Below are 18,913 nucleotides of genomic sequence, written 5' to 3'. Positions count from 1 at the left end.
CCTGATGCAGATGTACAACAAAAAGAACCATGAGTTTCAACATCCCAAACAGGACCAAATTAGTCACCTGTTACATAGCAATGAACAGAACCTCTTGAACCGTCAAAACAACTGTCCAACATTATCTTACCATGCCCAGTTGCCATTGGCTGTTTAATGACAGTAGAGGGCCTATATCATGCTAATAACCTATTAGTGTGATTGGCTAAAAACTAAAAAGGAGCTACCTTATTGGTTCTTGTGGTTAAGTGCATCAGGAAGTGTCACAACATGTTATGTGGATATTTGACATTTGAGTGCTCCAACAGACTATGCTAGCATTAAGTAAGTAGGTACACTATGGAGTGTGCGCAGTAAGTTCATGTAGTGAAATGGTATGCTTGAGAAGATAGAACAACAGGAACATTAAAAGAGTGTGTGAGATGTATGTAGGAGTCGAAATGCTGAAGCACTGTTGCCTAGTAGTGCACAATACCCTTTAAGTTCCACCTAAAGTGTTGTGGTTAAAATGGGTCTACAGTAGGTCTAACGACTAATGTCTAATGTCTATGGACATTCTAGTGGCCTACAGAACTGTTATCAGACCCACTGTAAACCAGTCACTACCCATACGAGCTCATTGAGTTGAAGAGCTACTAATGTATCTATCTACAAAGCTGCCAGAAGCCTCACCAAAGTGACAACCCTACCTCATGGGGACCGAACGTGTGAGGCTTCAAGTTTCGGGAATGCTTAAGGTAGGTAGGTGTATGATGCAATCGTTCTTGGGATGGTTTTCGCAGGCAACAGTTAACCTAACAGAGACTCGACGGTCCACCTCAGACATGACAGTTTGAAATATTACACTCCACTGTACTATGTTGCACTGTACTAAGAAGCTAATTGAACTAAGTCTACATTAGAATTGGTAGGCTGCTAGTTAAGTCACCCTTGAATTGGGCACCCTAAAGAGACTACACAACCATATTTTACAACCATGAATGGACCATGAGTTCGGCCACACTGAACACCAGACAAGAGATTGTAATGCAGGAAGAAGTTGGGTCAGGGTTGGGTCAGGGTTGTGGAAGGGGGGGAATAATGGTGGAATAGTACTGGACAGTAAAACGAGTTCATTCTTTCTTTCTCTCGCTCTCTCTCTCTCTTACTCTCTCTCTATTTTCATTCACAGCAGTTTACTTGTGAATCTGCAAATCTTTGGGTGAAAGTGTATACGTGTGCGTTCAGCGTTCCTGCAGTTGGTTGTGCATGGATCGCTTCTGTGGGGTTATAGAGAGAGGGAGAGATGGAGAGAGGGATAAAGGGCTATTAGAATGGCACTTGTAGAGTGCAGAAGGAGGGGGAGTGGGGGGTTGTGTTGTAAATAGCTATAAGGGCCTGTAGGATTAATCATAATCTCATTTTAATCGCTAATCCATGAGATAAAAAGCACGGCTAATTTCATCATCATTTGGTTAATCCCTGGGGTAAACATTTTTTTTCTCTTTGTCAAAAAATATCTCTTCAATTTCGATCACTTTCTCAAATAAATATATATCTCTCTGGCTTTACGATAAACTGCTGCTAATGTACTCTTGTTTGTTCTGTGGCAGATTCCACACTGGTTTCATAACAGTACTGTGGACCGTTGAAATGAAACCATTTTGGCTCGCGGTCCCTGATGTTTTTTCCCCCAGATCTGTTTCCCTGTGACCAAAAGCCTTTCTCATTAGTGGAGTGCGACTGGAGAGACTAGAGGAGCCTCCACAGAGTAGCCTGCTGCGCTAATGCTAATCAGAGCTGTGGGATACTAGTGGCCAGGAAACTATACAGAGGAGCATCTCCATGACAGCAAGCAGTGTTTTAACAGGCGAGGGAAAGGGAAAGGGGCCTAGCTAGCTTCTTCTGGTGAGAATGCCACAGGACTGAAATAGAATAGGACTTTTCATTTGAAGTGAGGTTTTAGACCTGTCAGTGTGTACGCAAGAGGACTAAAATTGGGCTAATTTGGATTTAAACTGTGTGCTGCTATCTTTTTAGCATGCAGGCCTGTTACGGGCTAAATTACCATGACCATAGTATCCATTTTCTGTTACCCAGCAGGCTTTGCTGCAGTGGAAGCCGTAGAAACGGCTACAACCAGAAGTGAACGTCTACTAGAACATAAGAGTGCTTGAAGAGTTTTCATGTTTTTGAACCTATTTGAAGTGCCAGTGAAGTGCATGGTGTATGGTTTTTTGAGTTTGAGTGTTTGTTTTTACATCATTCAGCTCTATGAACCCAAATGAATGTGATTTGTGTGGTTCGTAAAGAAAATAAAATGTCAGAAACAAAACTAAAACAAATACATTATTGTCAGCTAAAATTAGACAGATTATAAGCTCCCCTAAAGTGAATGAATCAACCAACATACAGTACAATCCCAGTCTCCCACACTGTTAGTTTCAAACCAGTCTACTGGTAGTAGTATTCTTTCTCACAATGCAGATTAGATTCACAATGTACCCTAAGGATGTGCCGTGCTATAGCTCGCATTGGGACACACACAGACATACCATTGCAATTCCGGCAAAAAGTGCCACAAAAAAACCCCATATGATTGTACGTTGAAGGGGAGGGGGAGGGGGGGTGGGGGCGTAATAGAAACAAATCCCCCTGCATTTCTCTAATTTTGGCATTACCTTGCATCATCCACCATGGCAATAAAAAAATAATCACTGTAGCGTTAAAACAAAACAAAACAAGAAGAAAGAAGTTCCAACTAAAAAGTGGACGCAAAACACAAAGATCATCTTAATCTCTTGTTTCACTTCGTCTTTTTGTTGCCGAGACACTGTGTTTGTGTTTGTAGAGAAAGAGCTGTTGCTGCGCCAGTGGTGCCAATAGGTCTGGTGTGGAGGCGGTCCACTTCCCAGATACCGGTGTGTTCTGTTCCAGACCCTGCCTGGCTCCAGGGTAGTTCCATGCTGGACGTTTTTGGTATTGATTGTTCGGAGCTCCACCGGCCCACCTGAGGGCAGCTCTGGGATCGTCTGCGAGATTCTGGCATGGCTGATACATGAACGTTACTATAGAGACAGTAATGGCATCTTCTCTGATAAAGCAGCCATTACAATTGGTGTGAGGAGGCCAGAGTGGGTGTGTATGCGAGAGGGGAAGGAAGTGGTACAGTAATAGTGACAGTATTAGTGATAGTGGTGTTGGTATTAATGCCCTGATTGCAAGGCTATGTAGGACTTCATAGATCCGGGGCATACAGGTGAGGAATCTGGTCCCATGGTGTAGAAGCTGATTGTTAACATACAGAGACTGAGAGACCTAGGCCTGATTTGTGGTGATTGATTGAACATGAGAACAAGCTTGATTTCTCATTTCAAAGCCATTACCTCCAGCGGAATAAGATAGTCTTTTACAAAACAACAATTGCAAAAAAATCTTACAGAGAAAAATTTGGAGCAGAACAAATAATTCCGGGAAGCGATCTGAGTGTGTGTGAGAGGCTGCCATGCAGTGTTTCGTTTTCCAACTCTGTTCATGAACTAAATCATTATTTGAGTCTTATCTCAAAGTGGAGCCATGAGCAAAGAAACTGTTCTGTGTGTCGTTGTATTTGTGTCTGTATGGTGTGAGTGTGTGAGAGACAGATTTTTACATTTTTTATTCAGTATTTTTATGCAGGTTTTTTTTCTCCTTTGTATTCTTTTTTTCAGTTTTTGTTGTATACTTTATGAAAAAAAAGCACAGATAACATTGAAAAAGTCAGTGCAGACAATGGATACGAAACAGGCAAGTCTCTCTGGGCTGATGAGGCCATGTTGTCCTTTCTACTACCCAGAGAGTTGGGTGTCTTTAGTCCCAGGTTCATGTTCAGTAGCCTATCAAGTTCCTAGTCTCCCAAATAGGGTGTGTGGTCACAGCAGACCAGCCTCCCAGGCCCCTCCCCCGCCATACTGGAGGAGGTAGGGGGTTCCAAGGTGTATTTCCAGAATCCACACAAACAAAGCAAAAATACCATTTCCAGTTTTATGTTGTGTTTTGGCCCTGGTTTGGTGCTGATGCCTCGAAGGTCACGCCAAGGTTTGCTTTTAGTATCACACAGGAGAAACACAGAGTGGAAAACAGAGGTCCTTCTCTTTCATTTCAGGCCAACAATACAAATCCTTTTTCTTTCAGAGTTTCTTGTGATTTCTTTTTTATTTTTTTTTATCTCCTTAACTGTCAGTGCTAAATAGCAGGTACTGAGTTTAGCCTGTGTTTACGGGCCGGGGTGCGTTCGTTCGATGTTCCTCCCTTCCTGCCATATGTGCACATTCTTTCTCGTTTGTACTTAAAATGTTTTTGTTTTTTTTCATTCAGTGAATTTTTAAGAAATTTCAGCTGAAAGAAAACAGACCATCATTCTTAATAATAATAGTAATAATTAATTGTCTTTAAAAAACAAAGGCAAGAAAGTGTCGCTGCGCATTTGTTAGTTGTTGCCTGTGAGGTGGCAGGAGTGAAGCTGAGCGAGAAGAGCAGAGCGCCTCCTACAGGAGAGCCTGAGAGATCCACAGCAAGGTGCCTGTGGGTCACAGAGCTCACTCTCTGGAAGTGTCAGACCCTACTCCCACAGACAGGCGGCGCCACTGGCGGATTGCCCACTAGTTCCATTGGTCTCCCTCGTCTCGCTATTTTGGCATTGTTGTTATTTCACACGGTATAGCTTGCTGAGGGTTGACATATAGCTGCAGTTTGTGGGTTCCTATACAAGAGACACAAATTGGGATGGGGTTGGGAAACAGCACACCAGAATAAAATGGCCAATAGTTATTGTTGGTTTGTGTGGCCCATTGTTACTTCTGCAAGTCACGGACGTTTGGCGTGTCAAAGGAAAGCAGTTCATAATTCTGGGTGAACCATTTCCTTTCCCAAGTTGCTCCATAGTTTAAATGTACAGAAAAGAAACATTGGATTGTAAATGGGTCGTAACTGGATCAGCGGATTGGTTTGGCAGTGTGTGAGTTCCCAACCCTGATTGGACAAGGCATGGCTAATCGGATGACACGATGAAAGAGAATTGGTTGTAGACTGTTGAGTAGAAGTGTGAATCATGGAAGTGTAAATAAAAAAACAAGCTGCTCCTCGACTCTTTCACTCCATCACTCCATCACTCCATCCGTCCTCGCCGACCAGCCGTCTGTCTGGAGTCGTGGCGTCCGTCTATCCAGCGTGTCATCTCCCATAGTGCTTTGCTCCTGGTGTCAGGTCTTAGGTGGGTCTCTGAGGGCAGGGTCAGCCTCTGGATGGTGAGAGCCGAAGCTGCTGTGTGGGCCGTCTTCCATCCTGCTTACTTATTCTCTCCTTCTATCTCTCCTTCTCCCTCTCTTCTTCCTCACAATCCTCCTCCTGCTCCCTTAGATGTGCCTCTTCATGTGCAGGGCCAAGTGGTCTGACCTGGAGAAACACCTGGAGAGAAGGAAAAAAAGAGAGGTTGTCAAAATCTACTCAATAACAGTTGGCATGTTAAAGGCATGTCATGTGCAACCAGAGGACAAAAAACTCTAGACCACATTTACTCCACATACAGAGACTCATACAAAGCTCTCCCCCGCCCTCCATTTGGCAAATCTGACCATAATTCTATCCTCCTGATTCCTGCTTACAAGCAAAAACTAAAGCAAGAAGTACCAGTGACTCACTCAATGAGGAAGTGGTCAGACGACACAGATGCTAAGCTAAGACTGTTTTGCTTGCACAGACTGGAATATGTTCTGGGATTCTTCTGATGGCATTGAGGAGTATATCTCATCAGTTACTGGCTTCATCAATAAGTGCATCGATGATGTCGTCCCCATAGTGACCATATGTACACACCCCAACCAGAAACCATGGATTAGAGGCCACATCCGCACTGAGCTAAAGGGTAGAGCTGCTGCTTTCAAGGGGCCGGACTCTAACCCGGATGCTTATAAGAAATCCTGCTATACCTTCCTGACGAACCATCAAACAGGCAAAGCGTCCATTCAGGACTAAGATCGAATCGTACTACACTGGGTCCGATGCTCGTCGGATGTGTCAGGTCTTGCAAATTATTACGGACTACAAAGGGAAGAACAGCAATGAGCTGCCCAGTGACATGAGTCTACCAGATGAGCTAAATAACTTCTATGCTCGCTTCGAGGCAAGCAACACTGAAGCATGCATGAGAGCATCAGCTGCTCCGGTTGACTGTGTAATCACTCTCTCCGTAACCAATGTGAGTAAGACCTTTAAACAGGTCAACATTCACAAGGCCGCAGGGCGTGTATTCCGAGCATGCGCTGACCAACTGGTAAGTCTCTTCACTAACATTTTCAACATGTCCCTGACTGAGTCTGTAATACCTACATGTTCCAAGCAGACCACCATAGTTCCTGTGCCCAAGAACACAAAGGTAATCTGCCTAAATGACTACCAACCCGTAGCACTCACGTCTATAGCCATGAAGTGCTTTGAAAGGCTGGTCATGGCTCACAATCAACACCATTATCCCAGAAACCCTAGACCCACTCCAATTTACATACTGCCCCAACAGATCCACAGATGATGCCATCTCTGTTGCACTCCACACTGCCCTTTCCCACCTGGACAAAAGAAACACCTATGTGAGAATGCTATTCATTTACCCAAATTCCTTGGTGTCCACATCACCAACAAACTAACATGGTCCAAACACACCAAGACAGTCATGAAGAGGGCACAGCAAAGCTTATTCCCCCTCAGGAGACTGAAAAGATTTATCATGGGTCCTCAGATCCTCAAAAGGTTCTACAGCTGCACCATCAAGAGCATCCTGACCGGTTGCATCACAGCCTGATATGGTAACTGCTCGGCCTCCGACGGCAAAAGACTGTTCTCTCTGCTACCGCACGGCAAGTGGTACCGGAACACCAAGTCTAGGTCCAAAAGGCTTCTTAACAGCTTCTACTCCCAAGCCATAAGACTCCTGAACAGCTAATCAAATGGCTACCCGGACTACCCCCACCCCCATTTTTACGCTGCTACTCTCTGTTTATTATGCATGCATAGTCGCGTTTACCTCTACCTACATGTACATATTACCTCAATTACCTCGACTAATCTGTGACCCCGCACATTGACTCTGTACCGGTACCCCCTGTATATAGCCTCACTACTGTTATTTTATTGTTGGTCCTTCATTTTTTCTTATTTTTCTATTTGTCTCATTTTATTTTAAATATTTTAATTACATTTTTTATTTTTTTACTTCAGTTTATTTTAGTAAATACTTTCTTAACACTTTTGTTCTTAAAACTGCATTGTTGGTTAAGCGCTTTGTAAGAAAGCATTTCACTGTTGTATTCGGCACATGTGACAAATCAAATTTGATTTGACTTTGATCAATAGACAGTAGGTACAAATGGTTACGCATTCAGAAAGGTAGTCGGGAGGCATGACTGATCTGTGCCTTTTTGCTAGATGGATGCCCAGATTTGAAACAGTACAGGACATCCAGATGTTGGCTGGAGAACTGTTGAGGTTGGAATGGACACTCCGATAATCTCTGTAGAAATCAGTGATATGTTACCATGCTAGAACAGACCGTGCTCTCCTGCTGCTGATCCGAAATGACAAACCCTTGCAGAGGTGTATATGAAACAGAAAGGAATGTGGGTAATAATCCGTGTTTAGTGATTCTAGATCAGCAGCTAGTGTGTGTGTGAGAAAACAAGGCTCTGTGTAAAACGGACGGAGTGAGGATCAGACACACAATGACAGAAAAACAACATTTGTCCCTTAAAAATACCAAATAATAAATGACATCTCGCTTCATTTTTCTCACATTAGCGACTGAACGTTATAAAATGAGGACATGCCAAATCAGCAACCGGATTGCTCGTTTATTAAAGAGCATGAGCGATAATTCTCCAAAACGCAGCCGCAAATCAAGATCCCTGACTTATGCAGTTCTGCGACTTACACCACAGCTAGAGGTGAAATACTATCGCAGAAACCCAAGCCCTTATTAGTTATGCAGCGTTTGAGTCATGGCAGAAGAGGAGGGTGGAGGGAGCAACGGCCAGTAGGCCTGTTTCGGGAACTAATCGATTAAACTCACTGGTTACTGCTACTGTTGAGGGTGATACATAACAGCAGACAGGGAGAATATACGCCACATGTCCTGTAAGGGTCGATTATCGTATTACACTCATGCAAAGCAATAAAATGAATCACAACAGATGTGAATAAAGCAAGCTGGAAAACAAAATGTGGGAGAGTGAACTGAGGAAGGAAAAATTCAATTTGCCGACGGCTGTATCCATTATTAATTTGTCCACAGACAGCTCTACAATGTAAATCCAAAGGAGGTGTCTCTCTCCCCAGACATAACTAAGACTAGGACACGTTATTTCTCCAGCTAGCCGTGGTGTATACAGGTGGTGGAAGAACACAACACAAGATTTGGTTATGAAAGAGAAAGCTGCACTTCAGTCCTCCTCTCTCTCGCTTTCTGTCCACCTCGTCTATACCTTTCCATCAACCATTATAAGTGACACTTTGGGATCATAGGGCAGACCAGACGCAGGTTGCAATTCAAGACTTCTGGCAAAATCTCTTTCATTTAATGTCTTCTCTTTTTCAACATCTCTCTCTCCTTCCCTCACAACTTCCTGTATTAGCTCTCCCTTCTTCCCTTTGAACCGTCTATGTTGTACCTGTCTAGTCTATGTGTGTGTCTGCTAGAGAGGGCCAGTGGGGGCTGAGTAAGTTCCACTGGACAGATGGCCGTCCGAGTCACTGTCAGGGGCCGCCACACCAGCTGGTACGCCCCTGTCTCCCCCCTGCCGTACCCCTCCGCCCCTCTACCCCTCTGCCTCGCCCTGCAGGGGGTCCCAGCTTGATTAGGCAGGATTAATGACGTGCCTGTCTGTGAGTGTGTGCGCACACGATCATGTGTGTGTATGTGTGTGTGTGTGTGTGTGTGTGTGTATCAGAAAGGCTCAGAGAGAAGCTGAGAGCTCAACACACTGACTGTATTTACTGTTAAACTTCCTCCCATTCTGATGGTAATGTGGTAACACAGCAGTGAGTTCCTCCTGGCCCATCTACTGTAGCCAGGCGTTCCCTAAGGCGCCTGAACAGGCTGCCTCACAGAGGGGAGATCAACGTGCCTGTTTGATGGTCGTGTCACTCACAAAACGCTTCAAAGGCCTAGCAGAAGACTGGGTTGAGTTAACCTCTGTGTCAGCCTGCGTCCCAAACAGCCTGCATCCCAAACGGTGCCCTATTGCCTTTGTAGGGCCCAGGGCCCATGGGGCTCTAGGCCAAAGTAGTGCACTATGGAGGGGATAGGGTGCCATTTGGGACTCAAACCCAGTCTACAGTTTGAATAAAACTGTTGACGACGACAGAAGAGAGGGACAGATACTGCATTATCGTCCATATTTATCTTATTCTGTTTCAGAGAATAATGTAAACAAGAAAATCATTTGGATGGGCTTTTAAGACGCGCTGATGGTTCAGCCTCAATCACTGGATGTGTCCAAAATGACACCATATTTCCTATAACGTGCACTACTTTTGACCAGAGTCCTATGGGCCCAGATCAAAAGTAATGTACTATATTGGGAATAGGGTGCCATTTGAGATGCACCCACTGTCATCTCATTCACACTCAATGTGTTGGCAGCCATTTTACAGCAGTGTCCCAGTGTGTGCGTGTGAAATACTACTAAGACATAATCAGCAGATGAGTTATAGGTATTGATCCAGCCAGCACCCCTACTGGTGTTCTTTATCACACACACACACACACACACACACACACACACACACACACACACACACACACACACACACACACACACACACACACACACACACACACACACACACACCACACACACACCACACACACACCACACACACACACACACACACACACACACACACACTGCAGTGCTGCTCCTTGCATTTCCTTCCCTGCTTTAATTTATGTCTCTTCATTTCTGTGCCAGAGCCGTGTGTGTGGGAGTATTTGTGCTTGTGTGTGAATATACAGTGTGTGTGTGTGTGTGTGTGTGTGTGTGTGTGTGTGTGTGTGTGTGTGTGTGTGTGTGTGTGTGTGTGTGTGTGTGTGTGTGTGTGTGTGTGTGAGTGTGTGTGTGCCAGCAGAACATGCATAATACACTCCAGTAAGATTAGTAGACTCCAGCAGTGTTCTTGAAGGGGTTAGGTTTAAAACCCAAACTAGAGGAACCAGGAGGGTCCAATTAGAGTCCCCTTGGGTCCGAGGAAGCACGTTTGAGTGTGTGTGTGTTTGCAGTGGGCGTGTGTGTGAGAGAGAGAGAGTGAATGTTTGTGTGTGTGTGAACTGGTTGCTTGCCTGAATGGCTGGCTTAGCTCACATCCAAGAGGCTGGAGGCTGTGTGTGTCTAAAGTAGGCCTGGCATCTGGACCTGTCAATTATCCTAACAATAGCAGGCCCGATCCAAATAGCCCCATTGTTAGCCAATAGCCAGGATACATTCTGGTAATGAGTGTTGGAACACAGATTTGATGATGCAGTCCCCCTGGTTAGTCAGTGTTGTGGGCTTGATTGGGGCTATGGGGCATTATGCACAGTGGCTATGGCTGGTCTTGGATCAGTGTTTAGGCTTATAGTGGGGTGGATTTGGGGAGTGTGCGTGTGTGTGTGTGTGTGTGTGTGTGTGTGTGTGTGTGTGTGTGTGTGTGTGTGTGTGTGTGTGTGTGTGTGGAGGAGGAGGAGGAAGGGAGGTGGTGGGCTTTGTAAAGCGGTCCCCTTCTGCAGGGGGAACAGGGGTATCTGTCCCAAATAGCACCCTATTCCCTGTGCAGTGCACCACTTTTGACTAGGGCTCTGGTCAAAAGTAGTGCACTATAAAGGAATAGGGTGTCATTTGGGATTCAGACAGGGTGACGGCTTCCCGCTATTGTCACCTGACAGCTTATCACTCAGAGCTCCACGCTAATATACATGTGCCCTCACACACACACACACACACACACACACACACACACACACACACACACACACACACACACACACTGCTGTCTTCAGACAAAGGGCTGCCTTTGTGTCTCCAGCAGGACAGAGGTCTGATAAGTGTCACACTGTGGTTGCTGTAAGAAAATTAAAGAGTGCCTCTGTATGCCCAAGCTGGTTTGTTTGGTTGATGTCGCGCTGTCTCTCTCTCTCTCTGTCTCTCTGTCTCTCTCTCTCTCTCAAGTTAATTTTGTATTCTATTACATAACCATCTCACTTTTAGAAGGCCACTATGTTAATTTGTGATTTGAATGTGAGTGCCATCAGCAGCCTGGCTGGGGCTAGGGGGAGCAGGGGAGAGCGGCTTGTGAGAATGGCCTATTCACAGTCGTCATTTGGTGATGGGCATCACAGGACTGGCCTGTTACTGAGTTATTCAGCAGAGACTGGAGCAGAGCCTGTGCTAACTGCTAGCTGCCAGGGAGGAGAGGAGAGCCCGTCTGTAGACTAGAGTGCTGCTATGCACATGATGAAGACAGAGAGTGAGGGAGCGCTGCTACTGGGACTGGGGCTGTCCAAGGGGACATTACAGTAATGACTTTCATTTATGTAGCTAGTTTTTTTCTCCAACTCAAAGTACTTTGCATTCTATGGGAGTAATTCATCTCATCTCTCCTTCCAACATCAATACTGTTCAATGTGAGAGATTGTTTGTTTGAACATACACGTGTGCATGTGATGGATCGTGCGAGAGCCACGTTGTCATATCTTCTCTACTGGGTCAGTGACGTGTGTGCTTGTGTGTGTATGTAATGGATGTGGTACTTACCTGTCGCAGTGGGTACACTTGAAGGGCTTGGCCCCGGTGTGTTTGCGGTAGTGCCTCGTCAGCTCGTCGCTCCGGGCGAAACGCCACTCACAGCCCTCCCAGGAGCACTTGTACGGTTTCTCACCTGACAAGACAGACAGACAGAGGGGGGAGGGGGAATGATTACTTTTGCAGTTACATTGACTTTCTGTTTTTTGTGGTAGAAATAGTGGATACCATTAAGTTGCTCTTATACAACACCTTTGTAGTTATACTGTAATGGAACATAATTGTGCAGTTGTCTAAATGACATGTAGGCTACTGATCAGTAAAGGGGTGTTATCTGTATGATTGACACACCTGAGTGTGCTACATCATCACCCGTGTGAGATGAGATTCTCCCAACTCATTTGCTGGTGTTACCCAGTGTGCGATCCTATTAACTAGTTAATGTACCTGTGTTACTCAACCCAGGACTACACACCAAGGGTTTTGCATCAACCAATCATAGACTCCCAGAGCTCGCTAAACAAATTCTTTCAGAGATGCCGTGTTAATTCATAATCCTAAAACTAAAATCACCCGGAAAAATTAAACAGTTTTCTCCCCTCCCCGCCCACGCCTCTCCTCTTCCCTTCTCCTCTTCCCCCTTGGACCCCCTGTGGAGAGATCTGAAATTCAAATGAAGTTTCTCTCCAGTTGAACAGATGGGAGAGGGAGATATCTATTGTTCACAAGCTGTAGTTTTATCTCCCTGATAGAAAGGCCCTCCGGCAGGGGGTTCTTTTACTTTTTGGGATGGGAAAGGGGGGGGGGGTGTAGCGGGTTGCCGGGGGGTGGGTTCCCGTACCCTGAGGACCAGGTTGTGTTCGGATGGGCCTGGACCTGGCTGGTGGGAGGGGGCTGGGTAGAGGGGGAACCACCCGCCCCGGTGATGCCGAGCGCTGCTGCTCTGGTTGATTCAGATTGGGAGTGGTAACGATAATTAGGGTCTTAATGGGAAGTAATACCGTACTTCCAGTCAGCCAGCTGCGACCGTCTTCCCATATCACCGTGTCCACCAATCTTCCTAACTAGACTAAAGTACCATTAGAGTGAAATCTAAGCGTCTCAAACAGTAGAGCAGCGGTAAGTCCACAGGCGACAGTGGAAGACAGAGGGTGCAGAGGGTGAGGATAACGGACGGTACCCGTAGGGTCAGAGAGGCTGTGTGTGGAGGGGTGAATGATGGGGATGGTACTCCACAGGACTTGTTGATTCAAGTAATTTATTCTGCTACAAAAAACCTGCTACAAGAAGTGTTGATTAGCAGAAGAATATCAGTGATTTCATGGGCAAAAGTATATTGGAGGTGACCCCAGCAGTAGACGGTAAAGGATGATGTGGTTTTGTTTGACATAATCTCCGAGCGATGTGGAATCTGCGGAGACCACGGTGATGCAACGGAAAGTAAAGGATGACGTGTCGGAGGAGGAGGAGAGGACTGAGTGATGTGAGATGATGCAACGCACCTCCCCTCATCTCCTCGATTTCGCCCCTTCATCCCCCACTCCCCCCATCGTCCATGTTGTAAGATGAGAGGGAAGAGAAAAGACAAATGTTCTGTGAATGATACCTCCAATCCCGGTTTATTTCACATGATCTTTTCTTATTCTGTTTCCTTTTTCTTATTTGATCCATTGTCTGTGGTGAGATTGTGTGACAGATTGCAGGGCAGAAACACCTCAGGATCACTTGCTGTGCTTTTCTTTCCGTGTTTTGAATATTATTCAAATCAGCAGAGGGCATTTTGGGTAATGTATAATGACCCAGTACTGGCTGCTTTTAGAGAGAGAGTGTGCATCCAGAATGGCACCCTATTCCCTATATATTGTATACTTTTGATCAGAGCCCTATGCGTAGTGCACTATATAGGGAAAAGGGTGCTATTTCGGAGATAGCCAGGGAGAAGGCAACACCTCAGCACTGTATCAGCAAACACCACTTTACAGCCAGATTCCACTCAACACACTCCATATAACACTCTTCTACCTCTGGGGTGAACACATGAATGCAACACATTCTGAACATCTGTCTGCCTTTGCCCCTTGATACACTCATAAACATTTTGCCAAAAGACCTGAGGCTTTTTATTTGCTCATTCTCCCCCACTGTGTAAAACCTGTAGCAGATGACATCCCCAGACAGTGTTGCCTTGTCATGAGAGCCTGTTAGGCAGGCAGACAGACAGGCAGGGATGAAGGCAGGCAGGCAGACAGGCAGGGAGGTAGACAGTCAGGCAGGGATGGAGTCAGGCAGGCTGGCTTCAAGGACCACTCAGTCATTTTGGAGTCTTGAGGCCACAGGTGCAAGACAGCAAACATTTCACACCCCTTCCTCAGTAATTGGCCAAAGCTCCCCCTCCTCTCCACTACCATCAGCTCCTCCTCTTTGCATTAACCCCCCCCCATACCTCCCTCCCCCTCTCCAGACTTGACAGAATGAAGCAGGGTCGGCTTGGACCCACCATCACGGCAACTACGCCAGCCAATTATAACTTGCCGAGGCGAGGATGCATGATGGAGTCGCCTAGCAACCGAGAGAGAGAGAGTTTGTGTGAGAGAGACAGAAAGAGAGCGAGTAAGACAGAGAGAGAGAGAGAGAGAGAGTTTGTGTGAGAGAGACAGAAAGAGAGAGAGAGAGAGAGAGAGAGTTTGTGTGAGAGAGACCGAAAGAGAGAGAGTAAGACAGAGAGAGAGAGAGAGTTTGTGTGAGAGACAGAAAGAGAGAGAGTAAGACAGAGAGAGAGAGAGAGTTTGTGTGGGAGAGACAGAAAGAGAGATAGTAACACAGAGAGAGAGAGAGAGAGTTTGTGTGAGAGAGACAGAAAGAGAGAGAGAGAGGCGTGCAGCCGCCTGAATCCGCCAGTCATGGACACTCAGCGCCACCAGCCAATTATGGCTCTGCTCTGGATGAGTGTAATACAGTTGCCAGGCAACCCAAACCCCCAAAAAGGGAGCAGGTTGGGGTGGGTGGTAGCTTTTTTGGGGGGTGGGGGAGAGTGTATTTGGGGGTTGGGTGGTGTTAGGGGCAGGGGTAGTTGGAATGGGCAGCACTGTGTTAAAACAGGCTGAGACTGATACCAGGAGCTGCAAATAATCAGCCATTTACAAACTCTCCTCTCGCCTGTTCTGATATGGTTTCCTAGCAACGCACCCCCCCCCCCCACCTCATCACCCACCTCTCCCTCCCATCAGCATCACAGGTGCCTGTGTGCTGCAGTTAATTACATTTCCTTAGTCAACTGGAGATAGAGTGTAGAGCCTATTATGATCTCTCAGCTGAAGTTACAGCAGACAGACAAACAGACTGACTCAGACAATTATGGCCCATTTCACATTTCCTAGAGTTCCATCCATGCAGCAGCTCCCGTCTCCCTAAAACAAAGAATCCATTCCCAACACCAGAGGAGTGAAGATAGGAAAATAGTGGGTGGGTTTCTGTTCTGACTGCTCACATTCTAGAACAATGTTCAACCTATAGAATTAGAATCACTAGAATGAACATTCGTTTTAGTCATTCTAATTCTATAGTTATTCTAGTCATTCTAATTCTATGGTTATTAAACCTCAGTGAAAGGCTGTGTATTTCCTTACCAACTGTTATTGATGGGGCCATCCAGGAGCATGTCATCCTCATGAAGCAAATCCTGCACTAATCTTAATCTCCCTCCCTGTGTGTCACTGATGTATGGACATAATAACCAAAACAGAAGGATTAGGCTAATTACTGTACTGTGCTGCTCTTGTCTTGTAATGAACATATCGGGGCTGGGGCTACACAGCAGCATGCTGCAGCATGTCTTAAGGGTGTTGTTTTCTCTTCTACCCTTCTCTTTTTTTTCCCCCTTTCCCTCCTCTCATTTTTTGGGTGTGGGAGGAGGAGGGGGCGAATGAATGGCTTGCATCAGCTCGCTGGTGATTAGCATCGCTAGCGCTCTAGTGGCAGCGGTGAAACCTGCCGAGTCAACAGCAGGCCTCGGGAAAGGATTAGCGTCGCTAACACTGATGCTAACGCTACGGCTAGCGCTAACCTGATGCCAACACTCCTCTCTCTCTCTCTCTCTCTCTCTCTCTCTCTCTCTCTCTCTCTCTCTCTCTCTCTCTCTCTCTCTCTCTCTCTCTCCGAGGTTCACTGGGAGGCCAGTGGTGGTGAGATACTCCAGGCTGCAGTAGACATGGCTGAATTAGCCATTTAGACCTGTCAGTCTATCAATCCATTGGCAATTACCGTACCACTCCCACCGCTAGCAGCTTGTGGACGGAGAGACTGGACTGCTTTCAGTAAGAGACTCAGAGTCACTGAGGTGAATGAGAGAGAGAGAGAGAGAGGCTGCACTGCAGAGCTAAGACCTATGTATTTTTAGCCCGTTGGAAGGATCTCACAGGGGGATATAGAGCGATAGATCAAGACTGCTTCTGTGTTTCTACTCCACCACACTGGATTGCAATCCTTGCACTCACACATATCAAGCTGAGAACTTATACTGAAACAGAAGATGTTTCCAGGCAGAGTTTAAACCTAAACCTATATTCTCCCAGGGTCTTGTGTTAGGTGCATGGTGCACCTGTATAATTGTAGATGCATGGTCCTTGGTCAGGTTAGACAGTGTGTTTTCAGGCAGTGTGTTTAGTGCATGACCTGGCCTTATTGGCTGGGTAACCTTGTAATCTCCACCCGGCCACCTCTCAGAGCCTGAGAGTTCCTCTCTAGGTTTCTTCCTAGGTTCCAGCCTTTCTAGGGAGTTTTTACTAGCCACCGCGTTTCTACATCTGCATTGCTTGCTGTTTGGGGTTTTAGGCTGGGTTTCTGTCTAAGCACTTTGTGACAACTGCTGATGTAAAAAGGGCTTTAGAAATACAGTTGATTGATTGCATGATGCATGGCCCATAGTTATGGTCAGGCCTAGGTTCTGTCTCACCTGTGTGTGTCCTCTGGTGTGCCTTCAGGTGGGAACTCTTGGTGTAAACCTTCCTGCAGCCGTTGAACTGACAGCGATGGACCCTCTTCTTGTTCTCTGGGATATCTCCCCCCAGCGACCCAGCCCCCTGCTCGCTGTCACTGTGCCCCCCCCTGCTGGGCGGCGAGGGTAGAGTGGAGTGTGTGGCCACCAGCTTGGCCGCATTCAGACCAACCTTCTTGGCCACCAGTTTGAGAGTGAGCGTGCCGTCGGCCGTGGCGGTGAGCGTCTGCATGGGCTTGACCAGGTGGCGGCCCAGCTCAGGCGAGGAGGGTGGTGTGAGGGAGGTGACGGCACTCAGCTGAGCAGCGTTGACCCCGTTGACCCCCTCCTTGGTGGTCTTCGCTCCAGACTCTTTTCCGGAGGCCTTGGTGTTGTGGGGCTGTGGGGCCTGTAACACCTTGGGAAGGGAGACGAGGAGGGGAGGGGGGCTGGGCTGGTCGGGGAGGCTGGGGAGGAGGGGGTCCATCAGGTCCTCGTCACTGTCAGCACCCTGCATGAAGGTGGGCGTCAGGAGACAGTCGAGCTCCTCGTCAAACAGCTCTGATAGACGCTTGGGTTCTGTCTGCAGGTACCGCTCCAACTCCAGACACGTCTGTAAGGGGAGAGAGACACGGTCAGAAACAGGAACAGTTTCAGGAGAGAACACTCATCCTTCATCTACACATATTATTCAGAGACGCTTGGGCTCTGTCTGCAGGTACCGCTCCAACTCCAGACACTCAGTCAGAGACTGGGACACAAGGTCGGCACGGGCACAACAGCCCCACCACACTCATCTCTAATCAATACATACTGTTTCAGACCTCATACAAAAGTACCGATTTGATTAGCCTCATATGAAACAACTGATCATATCAACCACATACACTCTTAGAAAAAATGGTTCCAAAATGGTTCCCAAAAGGATAACCCTTTTTGGTTCTAGATAGCATCCTTTTTTTCTAAGAGTGTATGATAACCAGTCAGTGATTCATCAGAAATCAAACACTCTGACACAGCCACACACTCTATATCATAAAACCACTGACTAGATACATATCCAGCTCTGCTAATCTAACCACCAACCCACATCATCATAATCTGAGCATCCTATCATCCCCTCCACCCAGTATGGTCCAGTGGTCCAGCCTCTCCAGTGTTGACCATGTCACCGGCTCCTAGCTGAGCCCAGAGAGGGGGATTATTCTCTGATTGAACTGTGCTGGCCTTACTCTTTCCCTCCACTCCACTTTACAAGGGAGAGAAATTAACCAGCCATGGAATTTTTATCATGAGAAAGAGGAAGGGCGGGAAGGGAGGGGGATACATGCAGAGAGAGAGGGAGAGAGAGAGGGAGAGATATAGGGATACATGCAGAGAGAGAGGGAGAGAGATATAGGGATACATGCAGAGAGAGAGGGAGAGAGAGGGAGAGAGATATAGGGATACATGCAGAGAGAGAGGGAGAGAGAGGGAGAGAGATATAGGGATACATGCAGAGAGAGAGGGAGAGAGAGAGGGAGAGATATAGGGATATGTGCAGAGAGAGAGGGAGAGAGAGAGGGAGAGAGAGAGGGAGAGATATAGGGATACAGGTATGTGCAGAGAGGACACAGTATACCAAACACTCAGCAGAAAGGTTGTTCTATTTAGGCTGTTCCCTCACCTCTCTCTTAAACCATACCCTACCAGAAAATCTCATTGTTAAAACACACACACACACACACACACACACACACACACACACACACACACACACACACACACACACACACACACACACACACACACACACACACACACACACACAATCACTCTCTCTCTCGTGTGTTTCTTTTCTGCTAGGGCTTCATTAGAATGAGCAATGCCTTGCCGAGAGAGAGAGAGAGAGAGAGAGAGAGAGAGAGAGAGAGAGAGAGAGAGAGAGAGAGAGAGAGAGAGAGAGAGAGAGAGAGAGAGAAGAGCACGACTCACTAACTGTGCTGAGTGCACATTCTTCATACTGGTTCTACAATACTGTTGTGCAGTCACAGTGGTCAGTTTAGATATTAGATTGTTCCGTTTGGCATGTCACAGCTAAAACACTTGGGCAGAGGGAGAGGGGAGCAGAGCACCGGAATGGAGTCAAACCTTCCACCACTTTAATCCGTGTCATCAG

At 46.6% G+C, this 18,913-nt stretch overlaps 1 protein-coding gene across 1 annotated transcript in view; it reads right to left on the bottom strand.

Moving 5' to 3' along the window:
* Window positions 1-566: 566 nt before the first annotated feature.
* LOC110520223 (Krueppel-like factor 7) overlaps window positions 567-18,913 on the bottom strand; it is a 72,024-nt gene continuing 53,677 nt past the window's right edge. Inside the window, exons 2-4 of the mRNA XM_021597385.2 lie at window positions 16,735-17,368; window positions 11,796-11,919; window positions 567-5,424 (exon numbers count right to left, since the gene is read on the bottom strand). Coding sequence (XP_021453060.1) covers window positions 5,373-5,424; window positions 11,796-11,919; window positions 16,735-17,368 — 810 coding nt within the window. The 3' untranslated portion in view covers window positions 567-5,372. The remainder of the gene's footprint in view (window positions 5,425-11,795; window positions 11,920-16,734; window positions 17,369-18,913) is intronic.

This window comes from Oncorhynchus mykiss, chromosome 3 (genome assembly GCF_013265735.2).
Source record: "Oncorhynchus mykiss isolate Arlee chromosome 3, USDA_OmykA_1.1, whole genome shotgun sequence".
Taxonomy (NCBI): Eukaryota; Metazoa; Chordata; class Actinopteri; order Salmoniformes; family Salmonidae; genus Oncorhynchus; species Oncorhynchus mykiss.
Note: the sequence above shows the minus strand (reverse complement) of the source record. Positions and strands in the feature narration are given on the sequence as shown.